The sequence below is a fragment of the Mesoplodon bidens genome (genome assembly GCF_964165515.1).
Source record: "Mesoplodon bidens genome assembly, chromosome: 5".
Taxonomy (NCBI): Eukaryota; Metazoa; Chordata; class Mammalia; order Artiodactyla; family Ziphiidae; genus Mesoplodon; species Mesoplodon bidens.
In genome coordinates this window covers 6497211-6525092 of record NC_138161.1, presented here as the reverse complement: position 1 = coordinate 6525092, position 27882 = coordinate 6497211, and the positions used below count along the sequence as shown (strand labels likewise).

At 37.0% G+C, this 27882-nt stretch overlaps 1 protein-coding gene across 2 annotated transcripts in view; it reads left to right on the top strand.

Moving 5' to 3' along the window:
* LOC308617831 (adapter SH3BGRL-like) overlaps window positions 1-27882 on the top strand; it is a 61430-nt gene that overhangs the window by 12827 nt on the left and 20721 nt on the right. For both annotated transcript variants that reach the window (XR_014015940.1, XM_081235228.1), the window contains exons 3-5: window positions 8786-8866; window positions 26513-26587; window positions 27153-27245. Coding sequence is in view for 1 of the 2 variants with exons in the window: in XM_081235228.1 (XP_081091354.1) it covers window positions 8786-8866; window positions 26513-26587; window positions 27153-27245 (249 nt within the window). In the remaining variant the exon portion in view is untranslated. The remainder of the gene's footprint in view (window positions 1-8785; window positions 8867-26512; window positions 26588-27152; window positions 27246-27882) is intronic.

Here is a 27882-nt window from a genome sequence, read left to right as displayed (position 1 = left end):
GGAGTGGGATTGTTGGATCATATACTGTTTATTTTAGTGGCTGCAAAACATTCCATTGGATGTTACATAATTTATTGGCACAGTCTTCTAATGGGGAACATTCAGGTTGTTTCCAGTCTTTCTCAGCTACAAACGATGCTGCAGGAAACCCCTTTATGGGTACAGTGCTTTGTATTCAGTCTGAGTATATGTATAGGATAAATTCCTAGAAGGTGTGCTGAGTTACAACATATACACTTCTCACCCTTCAATAGATATTAAACCTGGACTATAGTTGCACCAATTTACATTTTCAAACGTAATTTGAGTGTGGCTGTTTCCCTGTGACTTTGACAACACTCTATATGCACACTTTTGGATCTTCGCCAATCTGTTAAGTGAAAAATGTGTTCTTATTGCTTTGACTTGGATTTCTGTCTTAATGGGTGAGGCTGAACATCTTTTTCTCTGTTTATAAGCTCTCTGTGTTTTTTTCTATGACTTACTATTTTTCTATTTGGTTTTAGGTAACGTTTACTGGTTTGTAAGAGTCTTTACTTTTGAAGGAAAGTAGCCCCATCACTACCATGTTGCAAATATTTCCCCATGTTTCTTCTTTGTCTTTTGACTTTTTAAAGTGATTTTTTTGGAATGCAGGACTTAAATTTTTTTTGTGTAGACAGATCTATTAATCTTTTTTAAAAAAGTGGTTCCTGTGTTGTATAGAAAATTGTTCTGCACCCTAAAATCATCAAAGGAATCATCTCATGTTTTCTTCTAGTACTTTTCCAGTGGAAGTAGGATTTAAAACCTCTTACTTTTGCTTATTTTAACTGTCCTTTTCAATCAAGGCTAGTTACGGTAGAAACAATATTGAAGCATTTTCTTTCAACCTATGTTAACTTCCAGGGTAAAAGTTCTGCAGTTATTTTCTGCTATAAAAATAAAACCTCAAAGGCATTTTTATTCTGTTTTGCTGTGATCTAGCAATGCTTTTCATTTTAATTGTGGAAGAAGAAGAAAAGAATTCCCAAGTAAGAAAAAAGGCTTCTATTTTTAAGATGTATTTTCCTATTACAAGTATGGCTCTAATGAGATAAGCATACAAATTATTTTGTGTTTAACTGTTTTTAATTCTTTTCAGTTCTGCCTTCAGAGAGGTATTAGAAGTTTTTCCTACTAGCATCTTTGCTAAATTTGCTTTTCTGCAGTCTGTGGATATTCTTAACAAAAGTTCATTAATGAGGCAAAGGACTTTGTTTTCAGAAAGTAGGTAAAAATGACTATTTGTATTGTAGGTTCTGAGTTTGAAAGGAGACTTAAAATGTTATGAAGGATATGTCAGGTTTAAAATGGCATAAATCTACTCAATATTCTGTAATAACCTATATGGGAAAAGAATCTGAAAAAGAATGGATATATGTGTATGTATAACTGAATCACTTTGCTGCACACCTGAAACTAACACAACATTGTAAATCAACTATACTCCAGTATAAAATAAAAATTAAATAAAAAAGAAAGTGATAAACCTGCTTTAAAAAAATAAAATGGCATAAATCTGGACGGTCAATGTATCTTTCCACATGATTGAAATGTGGACTGTCAGAATAATGCTACCATTTAAGTTGAATCACTGGACTCTGGATTCTTGAATGGTCACCTATATGCCATACCTGATGATGGCAGCAGGGAGAGGGGACCTCAAGGGCAAGCAGTGGCTTTCTCTGCACCAGGGCAGTGAGAAGGCTGGGTGTCACAAGTAGTTCTGAGTACCGTCATGTCCCTGCCAGCCTGAACCCCTGCTGCTCTGGGCAGAATAGATGAAGATGTTATCGTGAGGGCATGGCAGACAACTGTTGGCTACAGAAAGGGCACACCACCGGGAAACCAGCACAGTGGAGGCCGGGTCACCCTCCTGGCAGAAAAACACTAACAGGAGGTAGCCAACTTGTCTGTTGATGCCAAGTTGGAGTCTGTGCATTTTCGCCTAGGTGAGGGCTGGGGTGCCTGCCTGGGCCTGGATGCAGCAGCCGAAGGGGATCTTGACCATTCAGCAGAGAGGCAAGTATCTGTGGGGACTCAGGAATTCAAGAGAGGACAGGATGCCCGCCCAATTAGGGCAGGGGGAGGGCGTTCTCAACACACTGATGTTACTGAACAGGCTATTTTATTTTATTTTTTAATTAAAATTTCTTTTTCAGTATGATCACAATTTTATTATATCTTATATATAACTTTGACAGTACATATACCAACACGTTAATAAATGTTACTTTTTGTTTTGTCATTATGGGCAATTTTTCCTTGCCTTTAAAAAAATTTATTGAAGTATAATTTATTTACAATGTTGTGTTAGTTTCTGCTATACAGCAAAGTGACTCAGTTATACATATATATTCTTTTCCATTATAGTTTATCACAGGGTATTGAATCTAGTTCCCTGTGCTCTACAGTAGGCCCTTGTTGTTTATCCATTCTATATATACTAGTTGGCATCTGCTGACCCCAAACTCCCAATCCTTCCCTCCCCCACCCCCTCCCCCTTGGCAACCACAAGTCTTGAACAAGCTATTTTATGTTATTAAAACTTTATTATGAAATGTGCCATAGATGATAAAAAATATGTAGTTTCAAGAGGGATAATAAAAATGAACAACCATGTGCACACCATCGGTTTGAGTAGCATGATATCTCCAGAAATTTAAAAGCACACTGTGTGCTTCTCCCTGATCGTGTCCAGGTCCCTTTGCACAAGAGGGAGCCAGGGTAGTGAATTTTGTGTTTACCATTTCTTTCCTTTTCTCCCATCTCCCATGTATACACACCCAAGGAATACATTGTTTAGTTTTGCCTATTTTTGAGCTTTATATAAATGGACTCATACTATCTGTATTTTTTGAGTTGCTTCTTTCACCAACATATTTCAAAGATACAACCATGTTGATTGGTGTTGTTCCTAGTTTATTCATTTTCATTGCTTCAGAGTGGACACTGGTGTGTGTCTTAGACTGTCCAAGCTGCTATAAGAAAATGTCACAGACTTAGTGGCTTATGAACAAGAGAAATTTATTTCTCATAGTTGTGGAGGCTGGGAAGTCCAAGATCGAGGTGTCAGCGTGGTTGAGTTCTGATAAGGGCCACCTGTTTCACAGCTGGTGCCTTCTTGCTTTGTCCTCACATGATGGAAGGGGTGAGGGAGCTCTGGGGGGTCTCCTCATAAAGGGCACTAATTCCATTCACGAGGGCTTCACCTTCATGACCTAGGTCATCACTCTCAGTTGTTTAGCTCTAACAGACAATACAAAGAGTTTTTTAAAGCTGAGCTGAGGGATGGTCACACTTCGCAACTAATGATGGCAGTGATTCCAGGAGAGGGAAGACAGCTTCGTGGATGTTTGAAGCACGGGTGAGATCACCCCCACAGTTCCAGTCACTCTAAGAAGGTTTTTTTTTTTTTTTTTTTTTTTGCGGTACGCGGGTCTCTCACTGTTGTGGCCTCTTCCGTTGCGGAGCACAGTCTCCAGATGCGCAGGCTCAGCGGCTGTGGATCATGGGCCCAGCGGCTCCGCGGCATGTAGGTTCTTCCCGGACTGGGGCACGAGCCCGTGTCCCCTGCATTGGCAGGCGGACTCTCAACCACTGCGCCACCAGGGAAACCCTGGTTGTTGTTTTGATCTGACCTTACCTCTAGGTCCTGGGAGTCAGGACTGGGGTCAAGTGGAGTAGAACCTTTGCGAGTTGCACATTTTTACCACATTTTTTTTGGTAAAATATATTTTTCAATTTTATGAAAAAAGATGGTGACAGTGGCTGATAATTTAAAAATATTTTCCTCCTTAACAAAATAATCCATCAACTCTATTTCAACCCCTCTCCCATTTAAAAAATGTTCTAAACCATCTGCTCTGGCTCCCTGTGGCAGCTCAGGGGAGGCCCCACAGGAGGCATCCTTTAACTGTGGCTGTTAGTAAAGAGATTGCGTAGCTCTTCATGTTTGTGTGTCCTCTTCTGTATATATTTAGAACATTTTTCTATTGAGTTTTTGCCTTTTCCTTATGATGGAAAAAGGACAAGCATAATATATATTATATATATGATATATATATATACACATAATTAAGAAGAGCAAAAAAAATGTGAAGTCCCTCCAAAAGAATCTAACAAGAGATGTCTGGAGAAAATTTAAATGTTATGGAAGACTTAAATAAATGATGCTATAGAACATATCCTTGGGTTGACCATCTCTATAAAAAGGTAGTATCTTTTTTTTTTTGTGGTATGCGGGCCTCTCACTGTTGTGGCCTCTCCTGTTGTGGAGCACAGCCTCTGGACCCACAGGCTCAGTGGCCATGGCTCACGGGCCCAGCCGCTCCGCGACATGTGGGATCTTCCCAGACCGGGTCATGAACCTGTGTCCCCTGCATCGGCAGGTGGACTCTCAACCACTGCACCACCAGGGAAGCCCAAAAAAGGTAGTATCTTAAAGATCCTAATTCTTCCCAAATTGATCTATAGATCCGATACTTTTTCAATCAAAATCCCAGAAAGAATTTTTGTAGAACCAAGCAAGATAATTTACCTAAAATGAAAAAGGAAAGGTCTAAGAATAGCAAGAAGAGGCAGAAAATAAGCAAGTCTCATTATAAAGCTGTGATCATGAAGACAGTGTGATATTGAAGGATAAATAGACAGGTAGACCTAATGTCCGGAAATAGAGCCCCACACAATACACAACTGGTTATGACAGTGCTGGCATGGCAGATAGATGGGGAAAGGATGGAGTTTTTAATAAATGTGGATGAAACAATTGGATGACATAACTGGTGATTTAAAAAAATTAAAATAATTATTAAAAAATTTACCCGTTTTTAAAAATTGAGATGTAATTGACATATAACATTGTATTAGTTTTAGGTGTGCAACACAATGATTTGATATACGTATATACTGCAAAGTGATTACCACAATAAATTTCGTTAACACCTATCACTTCATATAGTTACCATTTTTTCCTTGTGGTAAGAACTTATGCGATCTAGTCTCTTAGCAACTTTCAATTTTTTTTGTCTTATTGATTCTTACTGATCTCTATCTATATACATCTCTATCTATTTATATATAATTTTTTTCCTATTTGCTAAATCTCTGCTCGTCTTTATTTTTTCCTTCCATACTCTTTGGTTTCTTTTTTCCCTCAACTTTAATGCTTGACTCACTACTTTTAAAGCTTTTTTCTTTTCTAATGTAGGTATTTAAGGCTATAAATTGCCCTCTGAGTACTTCTTTAGCTCATTCCATGTATTTTGATATGCAATATTTTCATTGTTGTTTCTAGAACATTTGTAGTCCATAATATGATTTCTTTTTTGACCCATGCATTGAGATTTAGATATATTTGGAGTTACTTCTATTATTTTGTTATGTACTTTTTATTTTTCCAACTTTTGCAGTTTCTTTCTATCTTTCTTTCTTTCTTTTTTTTTTTTTTGCGGTACATGGGCCTCTCACTGTTGTGGCCTCTCCCGTTGTGGAGCACAGGCTCCAGACATGCAGGCTCAGTGGCCATGGCTCATGGACCCAGCCGCTCCGCGGCATGTGGGATCTTCCCGGACTGGAGCACGAACCCGTGTCCCCTGCATCAGCAGGTGGACTCTCAACCACTGCGCCACCAGGGAAACCCTGCAGTTTCTTTCTTTTTTCATCTTTTCTTGACTTTATTTTGACTGAAGTCTTTTTTCCTAATTATATTTCTCCGTTTACTTAATATAAGCTACCTGTTCTCTTAGTGGTTACTTTAGTTATTTTAACAACCATACTTAATTTAAATTAGGTAAGATTGTATCTTTACTTTAACCCTAATCACCCTTTCCCTATTTACATGTGTTCGGTTATTTTAGTATTTTAATTTGTTGGCCATTATACCACCTCACAACATTTCTACTTGTTGTTTTTATAGTCAAGGTTTGTTTAGATTTAGATTTACCCACATATTTATTAATATCTTTGCTCATTATTTCTTCTTGCATCTTAGATAATCCACCTGGAATCCTTTTCCTTCTGCCTAAATGTGTCCTATAAGAGTTTCTTTAAGTGAGGGTCTGTTGGTGGTAAATCCTCTAAATTTTTTTTGTTTAAAAAAGACATTTTTGGGCTTCCCTGGTGGCGCAGTGGTTGAGAGTCCACCTGCCACTGCAGGGGACACGGGTTCGTGCCCCGGTCCGGGAGGATCCCACATGCCGTGGAGCGGCTGGGCCCGTGAGCTATGGCCGCTGAGCCTGTGCGTCTGGAGCCTGTGCTCCACAACAGGAGAGGCCACAACAGTGAGAGGCCCACATACTGCAAAAAGAAAAAAAAAAAGACATTTTTCCAGACAAGTGTCTTTATTTCACTCATGTATGAAAAATAGTTTCACTAAGTCTAGAATTCTGAGTCGAGGGTTATTTTTTTTGTAAGCATGTTGAAATTATTTTACTTTCTTCTGACTTCTGCATTGCTATTGAGAAGCCAGTTGTCAATCTAATGCCATACTTTGGTGGGGGGAAACGTTTTCCTTTTCCCCTCCCTTCTACCCCTCCCTCCATGGGCTGCCTTATAATCTTTCTCTAGGATGTGTCTAGATTTAGAGGGTTTTTTTTGCCACGTGGCAGTGAAAGCGCCAAGTCCTAACCACTGGACCACTAGGGAATTCCCTAGAGTTCTTATTTATCCAGTTTAGGATTATTTTTGGGCTTCCTGAGTCTAAGGATTGGTGTCTTCAGCAAGTCTAGAAGATTATTAGCCGTATGTGTTTGAGTATGGCTTTCCCCCCATTGTCTCTGTTAGCTTCTCCTATAAGATGTGTGTTAGACCTTCTCATTCTTTTTCTTTTTTTTTTTTTCCGGTACCAGCTTAGCAATACATTTATACTTTTTTTCTTAATCTGGCTTAAAAAATTTTTTTTCAAGATGGTGTTTTAGGGCATCGAATCTGCCACAATAATGTAACTGGAAGTTGAAAAACCACTTCATACTCATTATTTTCTATATCTATTTGTTAACATCAAGTAAAAAATATGGACAAACTGTTCTTCAGTCCTCTGAAATTCTGAAGAAGCTATATGGACTTAAGTTGAAGCAAAACACAATCTGTTCAATTATAAGAAAACTTATCTTGACTTGAAAGCTTCTAGAGTTGACAACTAGAGATCGTCAGATATTTATCTATGGAATTTTAAGAAGCTGGCATAAATTTACTGTATTACCTTTTACCTACTTACTAGTGCTATACTACTAATGAATTCTATCATGTAATCTTTAACAACAACCTAGTAAGTGTGTGCTCTGGGGATTAGTGAGAATTTCTGATACCAAAGAATCACTTACCATGCTATATTTCCCCCAGCTAATATTTGAGGCAGTTTACAAAAATACATTCAGTACAAAAGAAGAAAATTAATCACTGAGAGAATCAGGGCTACAGCTAGGAAAATAAATCTTAGGCTAAGATGAACACACGAGAAGTACATAACATTTTCTTCTCAATATAGGTGGCCTGTCTTTTGTTTTAAGCTCTTAACACTCATGAGAGGAGGGTAGGCAATAACATGACCACGTTGGTTTGAGTGTCCTTTTCAGTTCAGGCCAGACTAACCCTGTACCTTCTGAGCCTTTTGGCAACACTGTTGAAATTGCATCACAGCCCCAATGACAAAGATTGGCAGTAAGAAAGTGCCCAGGGAGTATCTTTTATGTTTAATGATAAAAAATGAAACTCTTCCAAGCTATTGACAACTACACTACTGGAGAGTTGGTTTAGGGCTGGACCCACCTGGTGAAGCACTGTCCTGGATGTGGTCTGGCATGGGAGTGTAGTTTCACTGAGCTTCCTGTTTCTATCTGCTACCAGGTTTCAGATCGCTGTGCGGTTTTTCCCATTTTGGCAAAACAAGCGCCTTTCTAAACCCTCCGTAGTCTTGTGGCTCCTGATATCAGAAGGGTCTGAGACAGGTCTGGGCCTTTAGAAGCTACTATAATAACAGCAGAGAAATCCTGTGTTGGTTTAATTGTTTTAGTCCTGTGTTGTTTGGACCCTGATTAGGATCCAAATCCATAGGGTCAAATTATAAGAAAACCAGCTAAAGATGTGAAACTTTTAGAGAAGCCTTCCACTATGTATGTTTTTTTTAAAAACATCTTTATTGGAGTATAATTGCTTTGCAATGGTGTGTTAATTTCTGCTCTGCAATGGTGTGAATCAGCTATACATATACATATATCCCTATATCTCCTCCCTCTTGTGTCTCCCTCCCACCCTCCCTATCCCACCCTTCTAGGTGGTCACAAAGCACTGAGCTGATCTCCCTGTGCTATGCGGCTCCTTCCCACTAGCTATCTATTTTACGTTTGGTAGTGTATATAAGTCCATGCCACTCTCTCACTTCATCCCAGCTTACCCTTCCCCCTCCCCATGTCCTCAAGTCCATTCTCAACATCTGCGTCTTTATTCCTGTCCTGCCCCTAGGTTCTTCCTTAGTATGTATGTTTGCGTGTTGTCAGCAATTCCTGAGCAGGAACAATTTGTGTGTGTGTGTGTGTGTGTTCTCACTGTACTGTAATAGGCACAATGAAGGTGTATAAAAAACAAATGTAAACTTCATGGTTCAATTTCCTAAATTTGGGCTTGATCATTTTGGCAAGGCAAATGGGGATAACATTTTGTGTTAGCTCCTCACTTAATGACTAATAAATAAAAAATATTAACTTATGTCAATATACTGGCTCACAAGTGTACACTGGGTTTAATCATTCTTTTTCTTTGCTTCAAGGATTTTGACTCGTTCTTCTCTGCAAAAGAAGAGAATATTATTTATTCCTTCCTTGGCTTGGCTCCCCCTCCAGGCTCAAAGGTAAGCTTGAACACCCCCTTGGGGTCCAATATAGGTCATAAGAAGTGAGGATAAAATCAGCACCGACACTGTTTAATAAGTGATGATCTTTAAATTACCATGATTTTAATACACTTCTTATTCTGATGAAGTCTTATGCATGGAGATAATGCATGGTTTCTACTAAAGCATGTTTCAAAACTATGCTTTTATTATTTTTGCTCTGTTTACACCTTGTTATAGTAAGCTTTACAATACCTAAGAAATATCATTGCCTTCAATAATCTTAAGTGTGTTAATTAAATATGTAAAAGTATAAATTCTCAGGTTGTGTCTATGAAATTATTTTGTTATGAATTTCTCATGACAGCTTATGTTAGTTAATTTTATCATGATATGTACTCCTATATTAATTATTTCTATTGAAAATGAATTGAATTTTGCTTTTTTTGTCTGATGAAGAGGGAAAAAGTAAGATCTAGACTCAAGAACAAGATAAATTTCATCAGGCTTCTTTTTCCCTCTGGTGTTGTTTCATCTTTGATTATGTATAATTATATCAATTAAATAAAGAATTATGCTAATAAAGCAAATACCATGAATTTGAATGTCTGGTGGAGATCACCTGGTTTTGTTCCTTACCTTCACTGCATTCCTCACCTCTACCAAGCATCTCATACATGACTTTCCTTAGATACAAGACAAGCATACATTTGTCTAATTCATTTATTTCTTAACTAATCTGTTTGAGCCCAGCTTCATTTCAAAAGAGCTTTGTGATGACTGAGTCCCAATTAATTCTCACTGTAGGAGACACAACTAAAAATCCTACCTTATAGAGATGGGTGTGTCTCAGAGGCATGTGGATGTGCTATCTTCCATGCGTCCACATTCTTCAGGTAATGACACCTGAGGTCTCTTAGTGCTTAGGTTAACACATGCAGGTGTAACACGAATTCCTTCTCCAAATGGTAACATTTAGATTTTACAGTTGGTTAATGTTCTATAAGGGGATAATGGTTCTATACCAGGAAATAAAGGTATTTCCCCTTTAATGAAATACCTTTCTGGCTTTGGTCAACTTAAATGCAACATATCTCATACACATTATTAGCCATTTAAAAAAGTGCTAAAAGCTATTACATGCAATTTGATCTTTTTTATTTGGTATAGGAGTTTGTTAACTGGGTCACGTTAGTTTAGTTATTATGTTTAAGAGATGGTACCTTAGTGTTAAGATATATTTCTTGGTGGGGACACTCAGGTCACTTGGGTCTTGAAGAAGGAAAGGAAGGGTGGAGGGAAGAGTGTTTCAGGCAAAGGTAAGAGCAAATGCAAAGGCAGGAAAGGGCTTGGGGATTCCTAAGACCTGCCATGACTGCCCTGAGTCCTGAGTTGCCGGCGTGAAGAGGGAAGGGGCACCATGGGAGGTGGGAGCAGCAGGTGGGTGGCCCATGGGCCACAGCAGTGCTCTGGAGTCTATCTTAGGGGCCGTTAAGACATTGTAAGGGTTTTAAGCAGAGGAGTAATTTTATTTCCTTGTCTAAAACTCTTTTTGGCTACAATTGGATGAATGGATTGAAGTGGTACAAATTACTATAGTAAGACGGATGAGATGTCATGGTGGCGTGGACTAGGGTGGTGAGGATAGAACAGTACAGAAGTGGATGATTTAAGTGTCTGTTTTGGAGGAAGAATTGGTAAGAATTGCTGATGGATTGAATCAGCAATGAGAGGGTTTAACCTCCTTGATTTTAGGACCATCAGATTCTATTTTACAATTTGGTTTCTGGTTCTGTTGTGCTCTGAAGAGGGACTGTACTGTAATGAGTTTTTATCTTAAGTGCATCTTTGTACCCCAATACGTATCTTCATTTCTTATGAAAAGACTGTTTTTTTGAATATTAAAATTTAATTTTTATCCAATTAATATGTGTATAATTTTGAAAAGGTCAAGTAGTGCTACAAGGGTTATTACAGAAAATGGTAGGTCCTGCCTTCATCCCTCATGGATGACTTTTCTTTGGCGGTGTGCTAAGGTGCTGAGTTCCAGGCCAGACATCACTTCTGCTGAGTATGGGAAAGCTGCGGGTCCATATTCTTAGTAGTTTCCAGGGCTGTTGTTGAGAAACCTGGTGCCAGTCTGTCTACTGACCCTGTGTTTGTGTCTGTTTTTGTTTCTCTCATTCCTGGGAGACTTTAGGTTCCTCTCTTTTGCTTTGAAGTTGTACGATGAGGTGCTTGGAATGGTCTTTTCTTCCTTGTTTGTGCTGGGCACTTGCTGGGCCTTTTTTAAATCTGGAAAGTAATGTCCTTCAGTTCTGGAAGATGTTTGAGGTACTATTTCTGTGGTCATTCTTTTCCCATTTTCTTTTCTTTGCTCTTTTTGAAATTCCTCTTATTTGACTGCTGGGCCTCCTGGACTAATCATACAATATTTTGTTCTTTGCTTCAGGTTCTTTCACTTAGCATAATGCTGTCAAGGTTCATCTATGTAGTAGTATGTGTCAGTACTTCTTTTCTTTTTATGGCAGAATGATATTCCATTGTATGAATAGACCATATTTTATTTATTGATTCATCAGTTGACGGACACTTGGGTTGTTTCCACTTTGGGACTATTATGAATAATGCTGTTATGACCATTTGTATCTTTTGTTTAATTTTATCTTAAATATTAGTATTGTATTATAGGCTGCTCTGCAAAAGAATCACTTGGACAGTTTTTAAAAAATTAAGATGCTTGAGTTCTGCTTCAGACCTACTGACCCTGAATTATAAGGGGAGAGGGTCAGGGATCTGCATTTTTAAAAAGCTCTTTGGTTGATTCTGATGCACACTCCTGTTTAACAACCATTAAGTTAAGGACTCATTTAGCAAGTATTCATAGATATGCCTCGCCAAAATGAAGGTGATATCATATTTGCTTTAGTTAAAGAACTCACACATTACAGAGAAACAATGAGCTCACTTTGTTTCTCTCCCCATCCTTGTTTCCCTTGCTCCTTAGGGGCCACTAACATCATGGGTATTTTAAGACTATATATAAAACTAGGTATTCATCTCCACAAGCAGTACATGTGTTGTTTTGTATTTTTAATGCTTAATTGGTATCATATTTTTTTGGAATTTTCTGCACCTTGCTTTTTTCATTATGTTTTGAGACACAGCCACCCTAATATATGTAATTCTATCTCACCCTCTGCTCTGCGTCATCTTGTCCCGTTAAAAAAATTACCAAATCTCAGATTTTAGATCTCACCCTGGTTTGTGCTTAGGTTTTGTCCTATTGCGTGAAATTCTTTTTGACCAAGTAGAAGAAAGGGGTGGCCATGGAATTATAGAGCTCAGCCTAGAGGGACTTAACATCCAGTTCAGAGCCTTCTCTTCACAAAGGAGGAACTCGAAGCCCAAGAAGTTTAGGTGATTTGCACAAAGATACTCCACTAATTAGCAACACAGCCCATGCTAGAACCTTTGGTGCTGTCAGCATTGCTCGGGTTTATAGGTGTTGGTGTGTACTTGCGGCAAAGTCCTTCAAGTATCCTTTGGGAAGACAGACACTTGATGATTTATGGAAGCGATATTATTTGTCACGGTATCGTTTTGTAGCAAACAACATTGTGGAGAAGTGTCAGCAAGGAAATCAATCTTGTTCAAGCTAAAAATAGATACTCTTGACTGTTATGGAGAAAATGTAGGCTTATAAAATGATATTAAGCATTATAAGCAGCATTATTGCTTGTAGAACAGTTTTCTTATCTTAGGCAGGCTGTACCAGGCCAAGTACCAGGCCAGTTTTCCCAAGAGAGCTTTGTAAGTAAGCATTGACTCCATAAAATTAACCTCAGTTCTTCACAAGCATCTGGTCATATCTGATTCAATGAGCATCATTATTTTGTTTTATTTTTCTTATTGAAGTATAGTTGATTTACAGTGTTGTGCCAATCTCTGCTGTACAGCGAAGTGACTCAGTTATACACATACAGACATTCCTTTTTTATATTCTTTTCCATTATGGTTTATCCCCAGATATTGGATATAGTTCCCTGTGCTATCCATTTTAAATATAGTAAACAACCCAATTAAAAATAGGCAGAGGACCTGAATAGACATTTTTTCCAAAGAAGACATACAGCTGGCCAACAGTTACATGAAAAGATGCTCAACATCACTAATCATCAGGGAAATGTGAATCAAAACCATAAAGTGATATCACTTCACACCTGTCAGTAGGGCTGTCAACAAAAAGACAACAAGTAAAAAGTGTTGAGGAGGATTTGGAGAAAAGGGAACCTTTATACACTGTTGGTGGGAATGTAAGTTGGTGCAGCCACTATGGAAGACAGTACGGAGATTCCTCAAAAAGGAATTCAAATTCTAAAAGATACATGCACCCTGATGTTTATTGTGGCATTATTTATAATAGCCGAGATATGGAAGCAACCTAAGTTCCCATCAATAGATGAATGGATAAAGAAGATGTGATACACACACACACACACACACACACACACACACACGCACTCACACACTGGAATACTATTCAGCCATAAAAAGATGAAATCTTGCCATTTGTGACAATGTGGATGGACCTTGAAGGTATTATGTGAAGTGAAATAAATTAGATGGAAAAAGACAAATACTGTATGATTTCACTCAATATATGCAACATAAAAAACTAATGAACAAACAAACAAACAAACAAAATAAATGAACAAACAGAACCAAACACGTAGATACAGAGAACAGAGTAGTGGTCACCAGAGGGGATGGGTGAGGGAGGGGGCAATACAGGTAAAGGTGGTCAACTGTATAGTGATGGATGGAAACTAAATTTCTGGTGGTGAGCACGTTGTAGGATATACAGAAGTAGAAATGTAATGTATACACGAAACTTATACAGTGTTATAAATCAGTGTTACCTCAAAAAAATTTTAAAAAAGTACTTAGTGATAGGTTAAAAAATTAGATTGTTTCTGTGGCATGCAAAATGAAGTAATAAAGTCACTCCAAAAAAATTTTAGGCAAAATATAAATGTAATCACTAAATCTATTTTCAAAGACAACAGCAATCATTCTATCTAATTTATAAAAATGGATGAATAGAGGAAAAATCTTGATACAACAAAATTATCCAGAGAACTATACTGTGAATATACCAAGCATATGTACCATGCAATATGCTATGAATGACAAGCATATTCTTACCATATATGGTAGGACTATATCAAGAATATCAAGTAATGAGATTCAGTCGGTCTGGAGTAGATCCTGAACAACTATATATTAGTAAAACTACATGAGTATATGATGGGAATCTCTAATTGAAAATTATTGCCCTAGATCATGCTAGATTGAAATTAAAGAAGTAAAGGTATGACCAAGTTAACATTTAAAGCAAATAACTAAAGTTAGGATTGATAACCTATACCATCATTGTCAAATATCATGCAAGGAACCACTAGGATCAATGTCTTCTATATGTTATTTTAGTTAGGGGAGTATTATTAAGACACCAATGGAAAATATCCAGTTATATATATGTATATATGTAAATAGATTTTCCCGTAACTGGTAGAGGTACGTACAGTCATCACAATGACAAAGCATCACATTTACAGAATGCTGTCAAGGTGTGACTATTCAGTGTCAGAGTCTGAACATCCCAGTGGGGACCGTCGTCACAGCAGCCACCCCAGGACGTTCTGACATTTCCCACAGTGACACTGACATTGCTCAAGAGGGTTCCAATCATCTGATGGGGTCATGGTCGCATCCTCTAGCAGAAGATGGATTCTCTCTTAGGACGCATCCAAGTCTGGTGAAGAAGGTGAAGATAATATGTCTGGATAATGTAATTTGGGGCCCAAAATGACGTGTGATTAAAAGTTTTGATCCTCATTTTCTGGTGTGACTAGTGAGCTTCCGTTGAAAGCAATTTTGAGTCATGGCAAAAATATTTCAATAAGTGCAGGGTTTCCCAGTAACCTGAAGGAGGAAGACCAGACTGAACAGATGATCCAGGTGCCTTTAAAGGAAGGAGCGTGAAAGGAAGAAGGAGAGGGAGACAGAAACATTTGATGAGAACTGTAAAAGACATGAATTTGGAGCAGAAACAGACATTCTGAAATTTCCTAATTTAAAATGGCAAGATGAGCGGCGGAGAGAGGGGATGCCATTGAGACCCACATGTGGTTCAAGATCAACAGGAGGAAATACCTCCAACACAAAATAAAATGCAAAGAAATAGAAATCATTTGGGAAAGCCAGAGCCTGGAAGTCAGCCACAGGAGACCTAGGACATGAACCAGAAAGAGCGAAGATTATCATACTAGGTGAAGTTAAGTAAGACAGAGAAAGACAAATGTTGTATGCTATTGCTTATATGTGGAATCTAAAAAAATGATACAATTGAACTTATTTACAAAATAGAAAGAGACTCACAGACTTAGAGAATGAACTTATGGTTACTGGGGAGAATTGTCGGGGGGAGGGATAGATTGGGAGTTTGGTACTGACATGTACACACTACTATATTTAAAATGGATAACCGTCCATCAACAGAGGAATGGATAAAGAAGACATGGTACATATATACAATGGAATATTACTCGGCCATAAAAAGGAATGAAACTGTGCCATTTGCAGAGATGTGGATGGACATAGAGTCTGTCATACAGAGCGAAGTAAGTCAGAAAGAGAAAAACAAATATCGTGTATTGACGCATATATGTGGAATTTAGAAAAATGGCACAGGTGAACCTATTTGCAAAGCAGAAATAGAGACACAGATGTAGAGAACTAACGTATGGATACCAAGTGGGGGAGGTGGGATGGATTGGGAGATTGGGATTGACGTATGTACACTCTTATATATGAAGTAGATGGCTGGTGAGGGCCTACTGAATAGCACAGGGGGGAAAAAAAGGAACAATCTGTTTGCTGGAAATATATTAAAATGTAATATATGCATTAAAATGCATTCCAGTATACGTTAGGTGCAAATACTGTTTGATTCCACTTATACGAGGTACCTAGAATAGTCAAACTCATAGTCAGAAAGTACATCGGTAGATGCCAGGGGCCAGGGGGTGGGGAGGGTGGGGAGAGGGAATGGGAATTAGTGTTTAATGGGGACAGAGTTTCAGTTTAGGAAGGTGAAAACTTCAGGAGATGGTTGATGGTGAGAGTTGCACAACAATGTTAATGTACTTAGTGCCACTGAGCTGTACAGTTAAATATGGTTAAAATAGTATGTTTTAGATTATGTGAGTTTTAGTACAGTAAAAGAAAATTTAAAAAAAATAAAATGGATAACCAACAAGGATCTACTGCAAAAATAAATAAATAAAAAGCGTGAGGAGAAAAAAAAAGCGTGAAGAGCAGGAGAAGAGAACTCATGACTACGAGAGAACAGAGGGCCCTCCACTTGAAGGTGATGCTGCAGCCCCCCCTCCAGCCCCTTGTCTCCTGACTGGGCGGGAAAACTAGTGGGTGCTGTCTGAGGACCAGAAACTAGGCAAGAGTCCCTGCAAGATGGAAAGCAGAAAGGGCTGGTTTGAAGGAGGAACCGAGTCCTGGTGTTGGCCAAGGTGGGCGCAGCTCTCAGGGCCCTGCAGGCCCAGATGGGGCATTTGCACTGCAGGAGGGGCCCTGGGCAGTGATTTGGAGCAGCCTGGCAGCTGAACCCCTCTCACCCCACCTCCATCCTGCTCTTAGTCCCGGCGGTGGCCCGCAGAGGGGTCTTCCCTGGGAGAAGCGGTGAGTGTGAGCTGGGTTGGGGGCGGGGCAGGCCCCCGAGAAACCTGGAGCAGGCAGGCCCTGGCAGTCGGCCTCAGCCCTAGATGCACAGCAGAAGCACCAGGGGAGCTGTTAGTACCAGGAGATGCCAGGGCTGTAGCCAAGATGGGCTGAATGGAAATCTCTGGGAGGGGAGGCCCCAGGGGACTTTAATGTGCCCCTAAAGCTGAGAACCACTTCTGTAAAGGAAAACCTTGTCCAAATAGTGACGTCAGGAATTTTAAACAACCTCAGAAAAAGCCAGGAGTTGTGGAAGGCCATATGGGAACAATGACATATGTGAGAATATCCATTCTGGTTTGGGGATATGGAGAAAAGGAGGGAAATACCAATGTTCTGAAGGTCTGGGCTCAGTGGGGGGCAGGGGAGGTAAATAATTTTGTTGGGGATCGTTCATATTATGTAACTGTGATTTATTAAGAGAGAACTGTGAGATTTATGAACAGAAAGGTAAGCAATAGTGAAATAGAAAAACATTTCAGAACATCTAGATTAGCAGAACGGGGGCAGAGCTGAGGAAAACAGAATGGAGACAAACTTAAGTCAGCAAAATGAAGGGAAGGAAAAACATGAGAGAAGACAGACGAGCTCTAATGAATTAATATGGTAGAAAGAATCAAAGCAACTCTATCAGTTGTTCTAAAAAATTTGGAGAGGCTGAAATTTCCTAGCCTGGATTCTTGAATAGTTGTTGTACAGTTGATGAGAAACGGGTGTTAGATCTCCAGTTATGTGAATTGTCTGTTCTTCCCTTTAATCTGGCTAATTTATGCTTCATACGTTTTAAAAGCACAATCATATTTATGATTATGACTTTCTAATGAATTGACCCTTTTATTATTATCAAATATCTTTTTAAAATCCCTGGTAATACTCTTTGTCTTTTTGTATGTATATTATGATTAAAAAGAAAAGCTGTTTTAAAAAGATGTTCCAGACTTCTTATGCTTACTGTTTGCATGGTATATCTTTTTCCATCCATTTACTTTCAACTTACCCATGTAGACAGCATAGAATTGGATCTTGTGCATTTTTTATTCATTCTGACAATCTCTGTTGTCAACTGGACCATTTAGTTTATTAATATTTAAGTAATCGTTGAATTAATTGTGTTTAGATTTATCATTTTATTACTTGTTTTTTATTTGTCCCCTCTCCTTTTATTCCTCTATTCTATGTGCTTTTGCTTTGTTTTGGGTTATTTGGATGTACTTTAGAATTCCCTTTTAATTTATTTTTTGGCTTTTTAGCGATACTTCTTCCATTTTTTTTGTAATGCAAAACTATTTTTGGTTGCTCTAGTGATTGTAGTGTACATTCTTAATATTTCACGGTCTATAGTTAATCTTATAACACTTTATAATATGAACAAACATTGCAATCATATATATCCATTTACCATCCCCATCCTTTGTGCTATATGTATCATGTATATTACATTTTTCTATATCATCACCTCAACTATACAGTATTATAATTTTTGCATTGAACAATCCTATGTATTTTTTTTCAAAAAGAGTAAATATAACCTTTTACATTTACTCAGACAATTTTTTGACACTTTAAATATGTTGTTTCCTTCTGTCTTCTGGTCTTCATTGTTTCTAATGAGACATGAAGATTATTTGAATCCTTGTTCCCTGTATGTAATATGTCATTTTTCTGTGGTAGCTTTCAAGATTTTCTCTTCATCTTTGGTTTTCAGCTGTTTGATTATGGTGTACCTGGGCATAGTTTTCTTTCTGTTTATCCTTATTGGGATTTGCTGAGATTCTGGAATCTGTAAATATATATGTCTTTTACCACATTTAGGAAGTTTTCAGCCATTATATTTTCAGATATTATTTCTGCCCCATTTTTTCTCATCTCCCCTTCGGACACTCTAATTACATAAGTCTTTTGTCATTATCCCGTATTTCCCTGAAGCTTTTTTTATTTTTTAAAAATCCTGTTTCTCTCTGGTCTTCAAATTGGATAATTTCTGTTGGTCTATCTTTAAGTTCACTTATTTTTTCCTCTGTCATCTTCATTCTGCATCCAGTCTGGTGAGTTTTAAATTTCAGATATTTTATTTTTTCTGTTATAGAATGTCCCACTTGTTTGATTTTTATAGTTTTTATTTCTCTGCTGAGATTTCTAATTGTTTCATCATCATATGCATATTTTCCTTTACATCTTTGAGCACAGTTATAATAGCTGCTTTAAAGTTTTGTCTACTAATTCCAACATCTGGGTTCTTTCTGGATTGGTCTCTATTTATTGTTTTTTCTTTTGAGGATGGGTCACATTTTCCTTGTTCTTTATACTTCAAGTGTTTTGGATGCTTGGAGATAGTGAAGGTTGTGTTGTGCAGACTGTATTTTGTTACATTCCTCTGAAAAATGTTGATTTTTTGTTTGTTTGTTTCAGTAGGCATTTACTTTGTTGTACTCAGACTGCAAACTCTATGTTTCTAGTAGCAGCTTAAATCTGAGTTGAGTTCTTTTTTCTTTAGCTGAAACCAGTCCCATGCACACATTGTTCTGGGCTCAGCTGGAGATTTTGGCAGAGTTTATAAACAGAATTTGGGGCTCCCTCCATCTGACTCTCTCCTGTCCAGGATTCTGTCCTCATTTTCTAGGGGCTGTGGGTGCCCCAAATTCTGTTTTTTTTTGGATTTTTCAGGCAAAAAATACTGTGGGTTTACTGTTGTGGTTTTATGTCTCTCACAAGATTTGCTTATTCTCAGGCTTAAGCCCTGAGAACAGCAACTCACCCAGTGACATTCTCACTTTTCTTTTAAACCATTTTTCAAAAACTTTACTGTTCAGTAGTGTTAAGCATATTTACATTGTTGTGCAAAAAATCTCTAGAACTTTTTCATTTTGTAAAACTGAAACTCTATACTCGTACAACTCCTCATTTCTCCCTATCCCCAGTCCCTGGTAACCCCTATTTTACTTTCTGTTTCTATGAATTTTTCTATTTTAGATTCCTTATATAAGTGAAATCAAACAGTATTGTATTTTTGTGACTGGCTTATTTCACTTAGCATAATGTACTCAGGGTTCATCTATGTTGTAGCATGTGTCAGGATTTCCTTTCCTTCTTTTTTAAGGCTGAATAGTATTCCATTGTATGTATTCTCATCCATTCATCCACTGATGATATTTGAATTGTTTCCACCTCTTGGCTATTGAGAATAATGCAGCTGTGAACCTGAGTGTGCAAATCATTCTCATCTTTTAAGTCAACTTCCTCTTGAATCTTCTTACTTTGGTTCATTCTCCTCTTGTTTTTCCTTTACTTCTCTTTTAAAGAAAATTTGTTTTTAAAAATTCACCTAGAGTTTATAGTCATTATTTGTTAGAGAGTTTATAGGATATTACTTGCCTACACTGGAATTGGAGTTGTCAGTGGTATTAGATTTTAACATAGATTGAGACATATATTATTTATAACAATAAAACAATAATTCAAAGGAAAATGGAAATGAAGGGCATAAACAAAACATAAAGAAAGCTGGAGTGACATTAATAATATTAGATATAGAGGAATTCAAGACCAAAAGCATTAACTAGGTAAAAGAGGTATTATGAGAAATGGTAAAAATCTATAAAGAAAATATGGTAGTCATGGATCTTTATGGATCATACTACATGGCAGTCAATTTCATAAATCAGAAACTCCTAGACATACAATGAAAACTTGTTAAAAACATACCTTTCAATAAATATATTGTACTTATTACATATCAGGCACAATTTGAAGCAAGCAAACAAATGTAATCAGCCAACTTAATTTTTAAAAGTTTAAAAATTAAAAAATTTTCTTCTAACTTTATTGAGATATAACTGCAGCACTGTATATATACAGCACTGCAGTTTAAGGTATACGGCATCATGATTTGACTTACATATATCATGAAATGAAGTTTAGTGACCATCCATCATCCTGTACAGATACAAAATGAAAGAATTAGAAAAAAATTTTTTCCTTGTGTGAGAACTCTTAGGATTTGCTCTCTTGACAGCTTTCGTATATAACCCACAGCAGTGGTAATTATATTTATCATGTTGTACAGTACATCCCTGGTACTTATTTATCTTGTAACTGGAAATTTGTACCTTTTGTCTACATCATCCAATTCCCCTCTCCCCACCCACTGCCTCTGGTAACCACAGACTTTTTTCTATGAGTTTGTTTGTTTTTGAAGTATAACTGACGAACAACACTATGTTAGTTCCTGGTATACAACATAATGATTTAATATTTCTGTACATTTCAAAATGGCCACGATAAGTCTAGTTACCATCTGTCACCATACAAAGATATTACAGAATTATTGACTGTGTTCCCCACATTGTACATTTCATAACAGTGACATTTATTTTGTAACTGAAAGTTTGTATCTCTTAATCTCCCTCACCTATTTCTTTCCTCCCTCCATCTCCTTCCACTCTGGCAACCACTCTGTATTTATGACTCTGTTTCTGTTTGGTTATGTTTGTTCATTTGCTTTGTTGTTTAGATTCCACATTTAAGTGAAATCATACAGTATTTGTCTTTCTCTTTCTGACTTATTTCACTTAGCATAATACCCTTTAGGCCCATCCATGTTGTTGCAAATTCCATTCTTTTATAAGGCTGTGTAATATTCCATATATATATATATATATATATATATATATATGCCACATCTTCTTTATCCACTCATCTATTGATGGACACTGAGGTGGCTACCATACCTTGGCTATTGTAAATAATGTTGCAATGAACATTGGGGTATATATTTTTTCAGGTTAGTGTTTTCATTTTCTTCAGATAAATACCCAGGAGTGCAGTTGATGGGCTGTGTGGCAGTTCTACCTTTAATTTTTTGAGGAAGCTCCATACTGTCTCCTCTAGTAGCTGTACCAATCTACATTTTTATCAACAGTGCATGAGGATTCTCTTTTCTCCACATCCTCACCAACACTTGTTATTTGTTGTCTTTTTGATAACAGCCATTCTGACAGGTGAGAGGTGATATCTCATTGTGGTTTTGATTTTCATTTCCGTGATGATTAGTGATGTTGAACATCTTTTTATGTGCCTGTTGCCCATCTGTATGTCTTCTTTGGAAAAATGTCTATTCAGGTCCTCTGCCCATTTAACATTTTTTTTATGTTGAGTTATATGAGTTTTATTTTTTTAAATTAAAAAAAATAAATTTATTTTATTTTATTTATTTTATTTTTGGCTGTGTTGGGTCTTCGTTGCTGCATGTGAGCTTTCCCCTGGTTGTGGCAAGCAGGGGCTACTCTTCATTGTGGTGTGTGGGCTTCTCATTGTGGTGTTCTCTTGTTGTGGAGCACAGGCTCTAGATGTGTAGGATTCAGTAGTTGTGGCATATGGGCTCAGTAGTTGTGGCACACGGGTTTCATTGCTCTGCGGCATGTGGGATCTTCCCAGATCAGGGCTCGAACCCATGTCCCCTGCTTTGGCAGGCGGATTCTTAACCACTGAGCCACCAGGAAAGCCCATGGTTTTTTAATTTTTATTTTTTGGCCATGCCATGTGGGTTGTGGGATCTTATCAATAGTTCCCTGACCAGGGATCGAACCCATGCCCCCTGCAGTGGAAGAGTGGAGTCCTAACCAGTGAATTCCCTATACGAGTTCTTTGTATATTTTGGATATTAATCCCTTATCAAATGTAGTATTTGCAATATCTTCTTTAATTCAGTAGGCAGCCTTTTTGTTTTGTTGATAGTTTCCTTTGCTGTGCAAAAGTCTTTTAGTTTGACATAGTCCAGTTTATTTATTTTTACTTTTGTTTCCCTTGTCTGAGGAGACACATCCAAACAAATATTGCTAAGACTGATGTCAAAGAGCGTCCTGCTTATGTTTTCTTCTAGACGTTTTATGGTTTCAGGTCTTACGTTCAAGTCTTTAATCTATTTTGAGTTTATTTTTGTATATGGTATGAGGAAGTAGTACAGTTTGATTCTTTTCCATGTAGCTGTCCAGTTTTCCCAACACCATTTATTGAAGATGCTGTTTTTTCCTTATTGTGTATTCTTGCCTCCTTTGTCATAGATTAAGTGACCCTAAATGTGTGGGTTTATTTTCAGGGTCCCTATTCTATCGATCTGTATGTCTGTTTTTGTGCCAGTACCATACAGTTTTTTTTTTTTTTTTTAATTAATTTATTTTTATTTTTGGCTGTGTTGGGTCTTCGTTTCTGTGCAAGGACTTTCTCCAGTTGTGGCAAGTGGGGGCCACTCTTCATCACGGTGCGCGGGCCTCTCACCGTCGTGGCCTCTCTCGTTGCGGAGCACAGGCTCCAGACGCGCAGGCTCAGCAGCTGTGGCTCACGGGCCCAGTTGCTCTGCGGCATGTGGGATCTTCCCAGACCAGGGCTCGAACCCGTGCCCCCTGCATTGGCAGGCAGATTCTCAACCACTGCGCCACCAGGGAAGCCCTACCATACAGTTTTGATTTTGTAGCTTTGTAGTATAGTTTGAAACTAGGGAGCATAATACTTCCAGTTTTGTCTTTCCTTCTTAAGATTATTTTGGCTACTTGGGGTCTTTTGTGACAGCAAACAATTTAATAGATATGTAGAGATATATGTATACACACACAAGAATAAGAATATATTAGATAGATATTAATAGAATGTATTCTTCTCTTACACTTATTAAACAATTTCCAAATCTATTATTTTCTTGGTCACAAAAGAAACTTTCATAAATTTCAAAAAGGGATGATTTTACAGGATACATTTTTATCCCAAGTATAGAATTACAATCTGGAAGAGAAATATCATAAAAACTTAAGAAATAAATATATGCCATTTCAAATAACTCCATATCCAAGGGAAAACAAAACTGATATTACAAGTCATCAAATAATAAGCTAAAGATATTATTTCATACACAAACCCCAATATACAGCCATATCTCTATACAGAGGAAAATTGTTAACTTTAAATATACTTATAATTAAAGCAGAAAGGTAAAAACTTAGTAAAATAAATATTCAACTTATAAAATTAGGAAAATAGAAAAAAAAAGAGTAGGCAGTGAATCAATAAAAAGAAAAACCAAGATTAATTTAATACAAAAGAGAAAGTGTGTGTCTGTGTGCCTCTGTGTGTGCATATATGAATACAATTTATATATAATTTGAATATATATAATTTGAATACATTTATATGTAATTTGACTATATATAATTTGAACAGACAAATGAAATGGATGAAATCCCTGACTAGTTGATACATTACTTAGAAAACTTTCAGTTATACCTAGATCAATTTCTGTTATTAATTCAGATGGGAAGTCTAAATAATATATTAGCAAACTGTATCCAGAAATGAATTAAAGGTAATACAGCAGATTAGAGCAGAATTTTTTCTATCAAAGTAGTTCATTACATGAACTTATTGATGGAGAAAAACTGTAAGATTTTGTCCATAATACCAAGAAGATATTTGATATAATTCATCAGACATTCCTAGTTAAAATAGACATGGATTAAAATATAAGTAGAAGGAAACTGAGTAAATATGAAAAAAACCAATTATCAAAAGAAAACTGTATCCTAATGAACCATGAAATGCTGAAGAATTTCTATTAAAATCAGAAGAAAGATAGGCATGCCTGTCATCACCATATTATTAAACATTGTTTTAGAAGATGTAGTTATTACAAAAAAGTAAGAAAGTGAAATATCTCTTATATATGTAGCATATATGAAATATAAAAATTATCTTTATTTGTGTATGATGTAAATGTATGCCTAGCAATCTCAACAAACTCCAATAAAATCCATTAGAATTAGTATTATAGTTTATTAAGTTTCTGGATTAAAAAATGCAAAAATTAGTAGCTTTTATTTATATCAACTATAATGGATAGGAAGTTAAAATGTAAAAAACATATCTCACTCAAAATGGTGATAAAAATCTCTAAAATGTTTAAGAATAAATTTATCTGAAAGACACCAACAAATACTAAAGTAATGGAGAGACCTATGATGCCCTGAGTAGGATGACCTAACAATAAGAAGAGATAATCCCTAAACTAATAAATACATTTAGTGCTATTTCAATGAAAAGCCTATTTAATATTTTTGACACTAGGAAAAATGATCTTAAAATGAATTGGAATGATACATGTCTGAGAAGAGCCAAGAAAATTTTGAAAAAGGAGACTTTGTGTAGCAAAGTATTGCCTTTCTGAATATTGAAATTTATGTTAAAAACTACGGTGATAAAAGGTGTATATTGGCATGGGAACTGATAAATACATCCATGGATATGTTTATATATTTATATATAGACTAGTGTGTTAACAGATCCAAATGCATACATAGAATTTTATAAATGACAAAAATAACATCTCAATTCAAGGGAAAAATAATGGTACGGGCATAATTTGTCATCTATCTGGAAGAAAACAGACCCCTACATTATAGCATATACAAAATTAGATTCCAGGTGGATTAAGTCTCTAGATGTTAATAATTAATACAAAATAATAGAAATACATTTCAGAGAATAAAACTTAGATAAATTTGTGTATATAAAGGGCGACAAAACAAAACAAAAAAACCCAACAAAATTTGTAAAAAGTTATAGACTGGAAAAAAAACCTTGTAACCTGACAAAGGGCTAATATTTCTATTGTATAAAGAACCTCTAAAAATTGATAATAAAACACAAACAACTCGTAAAAATGGGCAAAACATATGAAAGCATTTATCTGAATAGCAAATGTAAGTGGCTACAACTAATGAAAAATATGCCTTTCCTTTCCAGTAATGAGGAAAATGTAAATTAAAAGAAATGAAATTCCATTTTCTCCCAACAGGTTGGCAAAGATTAAAAAGAGCAATCATCTTCATTGCTCATGGAGATAAAGGAAAAGCGGCCAGGCACATATTACGATGGGAATGTAAATTGCTGCAATTTCTTTTTTTAGAAAGAAATCTAATCCTCCCCACCATTTTATTCATTTTAATATAGCATTGTTTGTACAGACACAAACGTGTGAACTTACTGAAAAACCATCAACTGGGAAATATTTGAATAAGTTGTCTGAAAAACCATCAACTGGGAAATATTTGAATAAGTTGTTATATATTTAATATTAAGCAGATGTTAATAACAATGAGTTACAACCATATGAATTAATCTGGACAAATGTACACAATATACTAAGCTAAAAAATCAAATTGTGCATAGTATGTTCCCATATCCGTTTAAAAAAACACAAAAATGAAACAAAAATAGCCTCTATGTATGTATTAAGGTAGTCTTAGGTACATATAAAATTTTTAATATTGAGTATCATAGAAGCTTGGAACTGGAAATTGTGTATATGGCTTAATTTTTTCCCATGAACTTGAAGTGCCTTTGTAATAAAAATCACCGAATCCTACCCCCACCCCATTTTTACTAAGATATAATTGAAATATAACATTGTATGAGTTTAAGGGGTACAACATAATGATTTAATATATGTAGGTGGTGTGAAGTGATCATCACAATAAGTTAACATCCATCACCTCACATAGTTACAATTTTTTTCCTTCTGATGAGAAAAATAACCTAATATTTTAAGAGACTGGGAACCACTGGTTAAGTCAAGAGAACATAAAGTAGAAGGTGTATCCTAGCCCTGCTCCTGACTTGCAATGTGACATTTTTTGCCTTTATTTTCTTGCCTCTAAGGTGTGAGTGGTGGTGACTGCCTTATGGAATTAGGTTACAGTGTCGTAGTGAAGATAAAATGAAGGATGAAGACAAACATAATTTGGATAGTTAAATGGTATTGAAATGCAAGCTATTTATCCTCAAGAAAATTCTCAGACATTCTCAATTTCTATGATGCAGGTGACAAAATCGCCCGAGGAAGCATCTTCCCTTCCCAATGGTGATGTGGCAGGAGAAGCACAGAGCAACACAGAGGTAAGAGCTGGTATCTTGAACCATCTCCTGGAGACTCCTTTACTCAGAATGTCTACTAGGTTCTAATCTTTTCATATCTGTTTGTCTATCTGTCTACCTCATCTATCTATCTATCTATCTATCTATCTATCTATCTATCTATCTATCTATCTTTCTATCTATCATCTAGCTATCTCTCTATCATCTATCTTTCTATCTTTTTTAATCTCTAAAATTATAAGGCTTCTTTCCACACAAGCAATAGAAAATAAATATTCCCTAAATATGGAATCCTTTGGAGTTCTCTTCACAAGCCTTAAAGAGGTGAATTAACTCCTATTAGGGTCTCTATTACTCTACCATGCACATGAGTCGGGTCTATGGACTTACACCGACAGATCCAATCAGCAATATCGAGGGTTGGTGATCCCATACTCTAGGGGTTAAGTGACTTATACACTTATGTCCATGTTTGCTTTGTTGATGTATTGTGTATCTAAATAAGAAAACCACAGCACGTATGGTCTGGTGTTGCCTTAGAAGCTTATCCAAGGTTAGTGATACCATGGGTTTCCTTTATGACCAGGGAATAGAGAAGGCTGAAGAAAGTGGACAACACGAGGCACCAAAAGAGGGCAATGAAGATGAGGGCGACCTCACCGGATCCCCAGAGAAGCATGTGAGTGTTTGCTGTTTTCACTGTAGTTTCACTGGATTCAGTTCTGTTCAACAAGCATTTCTTTAGCTCTGCCAGGTGCCAGGAATCTTTCTGGGCACACGAGAGTGGGCGTGAAAGTAAGGAACTGAGGGTTTAGCCAGTAGGCAGCAGGTAATTTTCACTTAATGTGTTAACCGCTGTGTTCAAGGTGGGTAGAGGGCTGAAAGGAAGCCAGAGGAAGGACCCTGACCCCAGGCCTGGAGGGACAGGCTACGCAAGGCTTTAATGATTTGTCATTGTGTGGTTACGGTTAGGTTGGGTTCATGTTCTTTCTAAAGCAAGGAACCTTATGCCTTGGTCATGCGTAGTGATGGACTCCTATCACACTGGTCGACTTAAAAAAAATGAACAACGTGAACGTTGTGAGTCAAGTTTTATTTGGGGCAGAATTAGGACCATAGCCCGGGAGACAGCATCTCAGAGAACTCTGAGAAACTGCTCCGAAGAGGTGGGGGAAACGTCAGTAAGTATGTGATTTTGATAAAGGGGAGTCCATGCCATCAAGAGCATATTTTGTGCAGAAGTTTCTGCTCGTCTCGTGAAGGTTACTTCTAGTCACGAGGAGCAGACGTCACCATGAAGGATTTTAGTGCTTTTC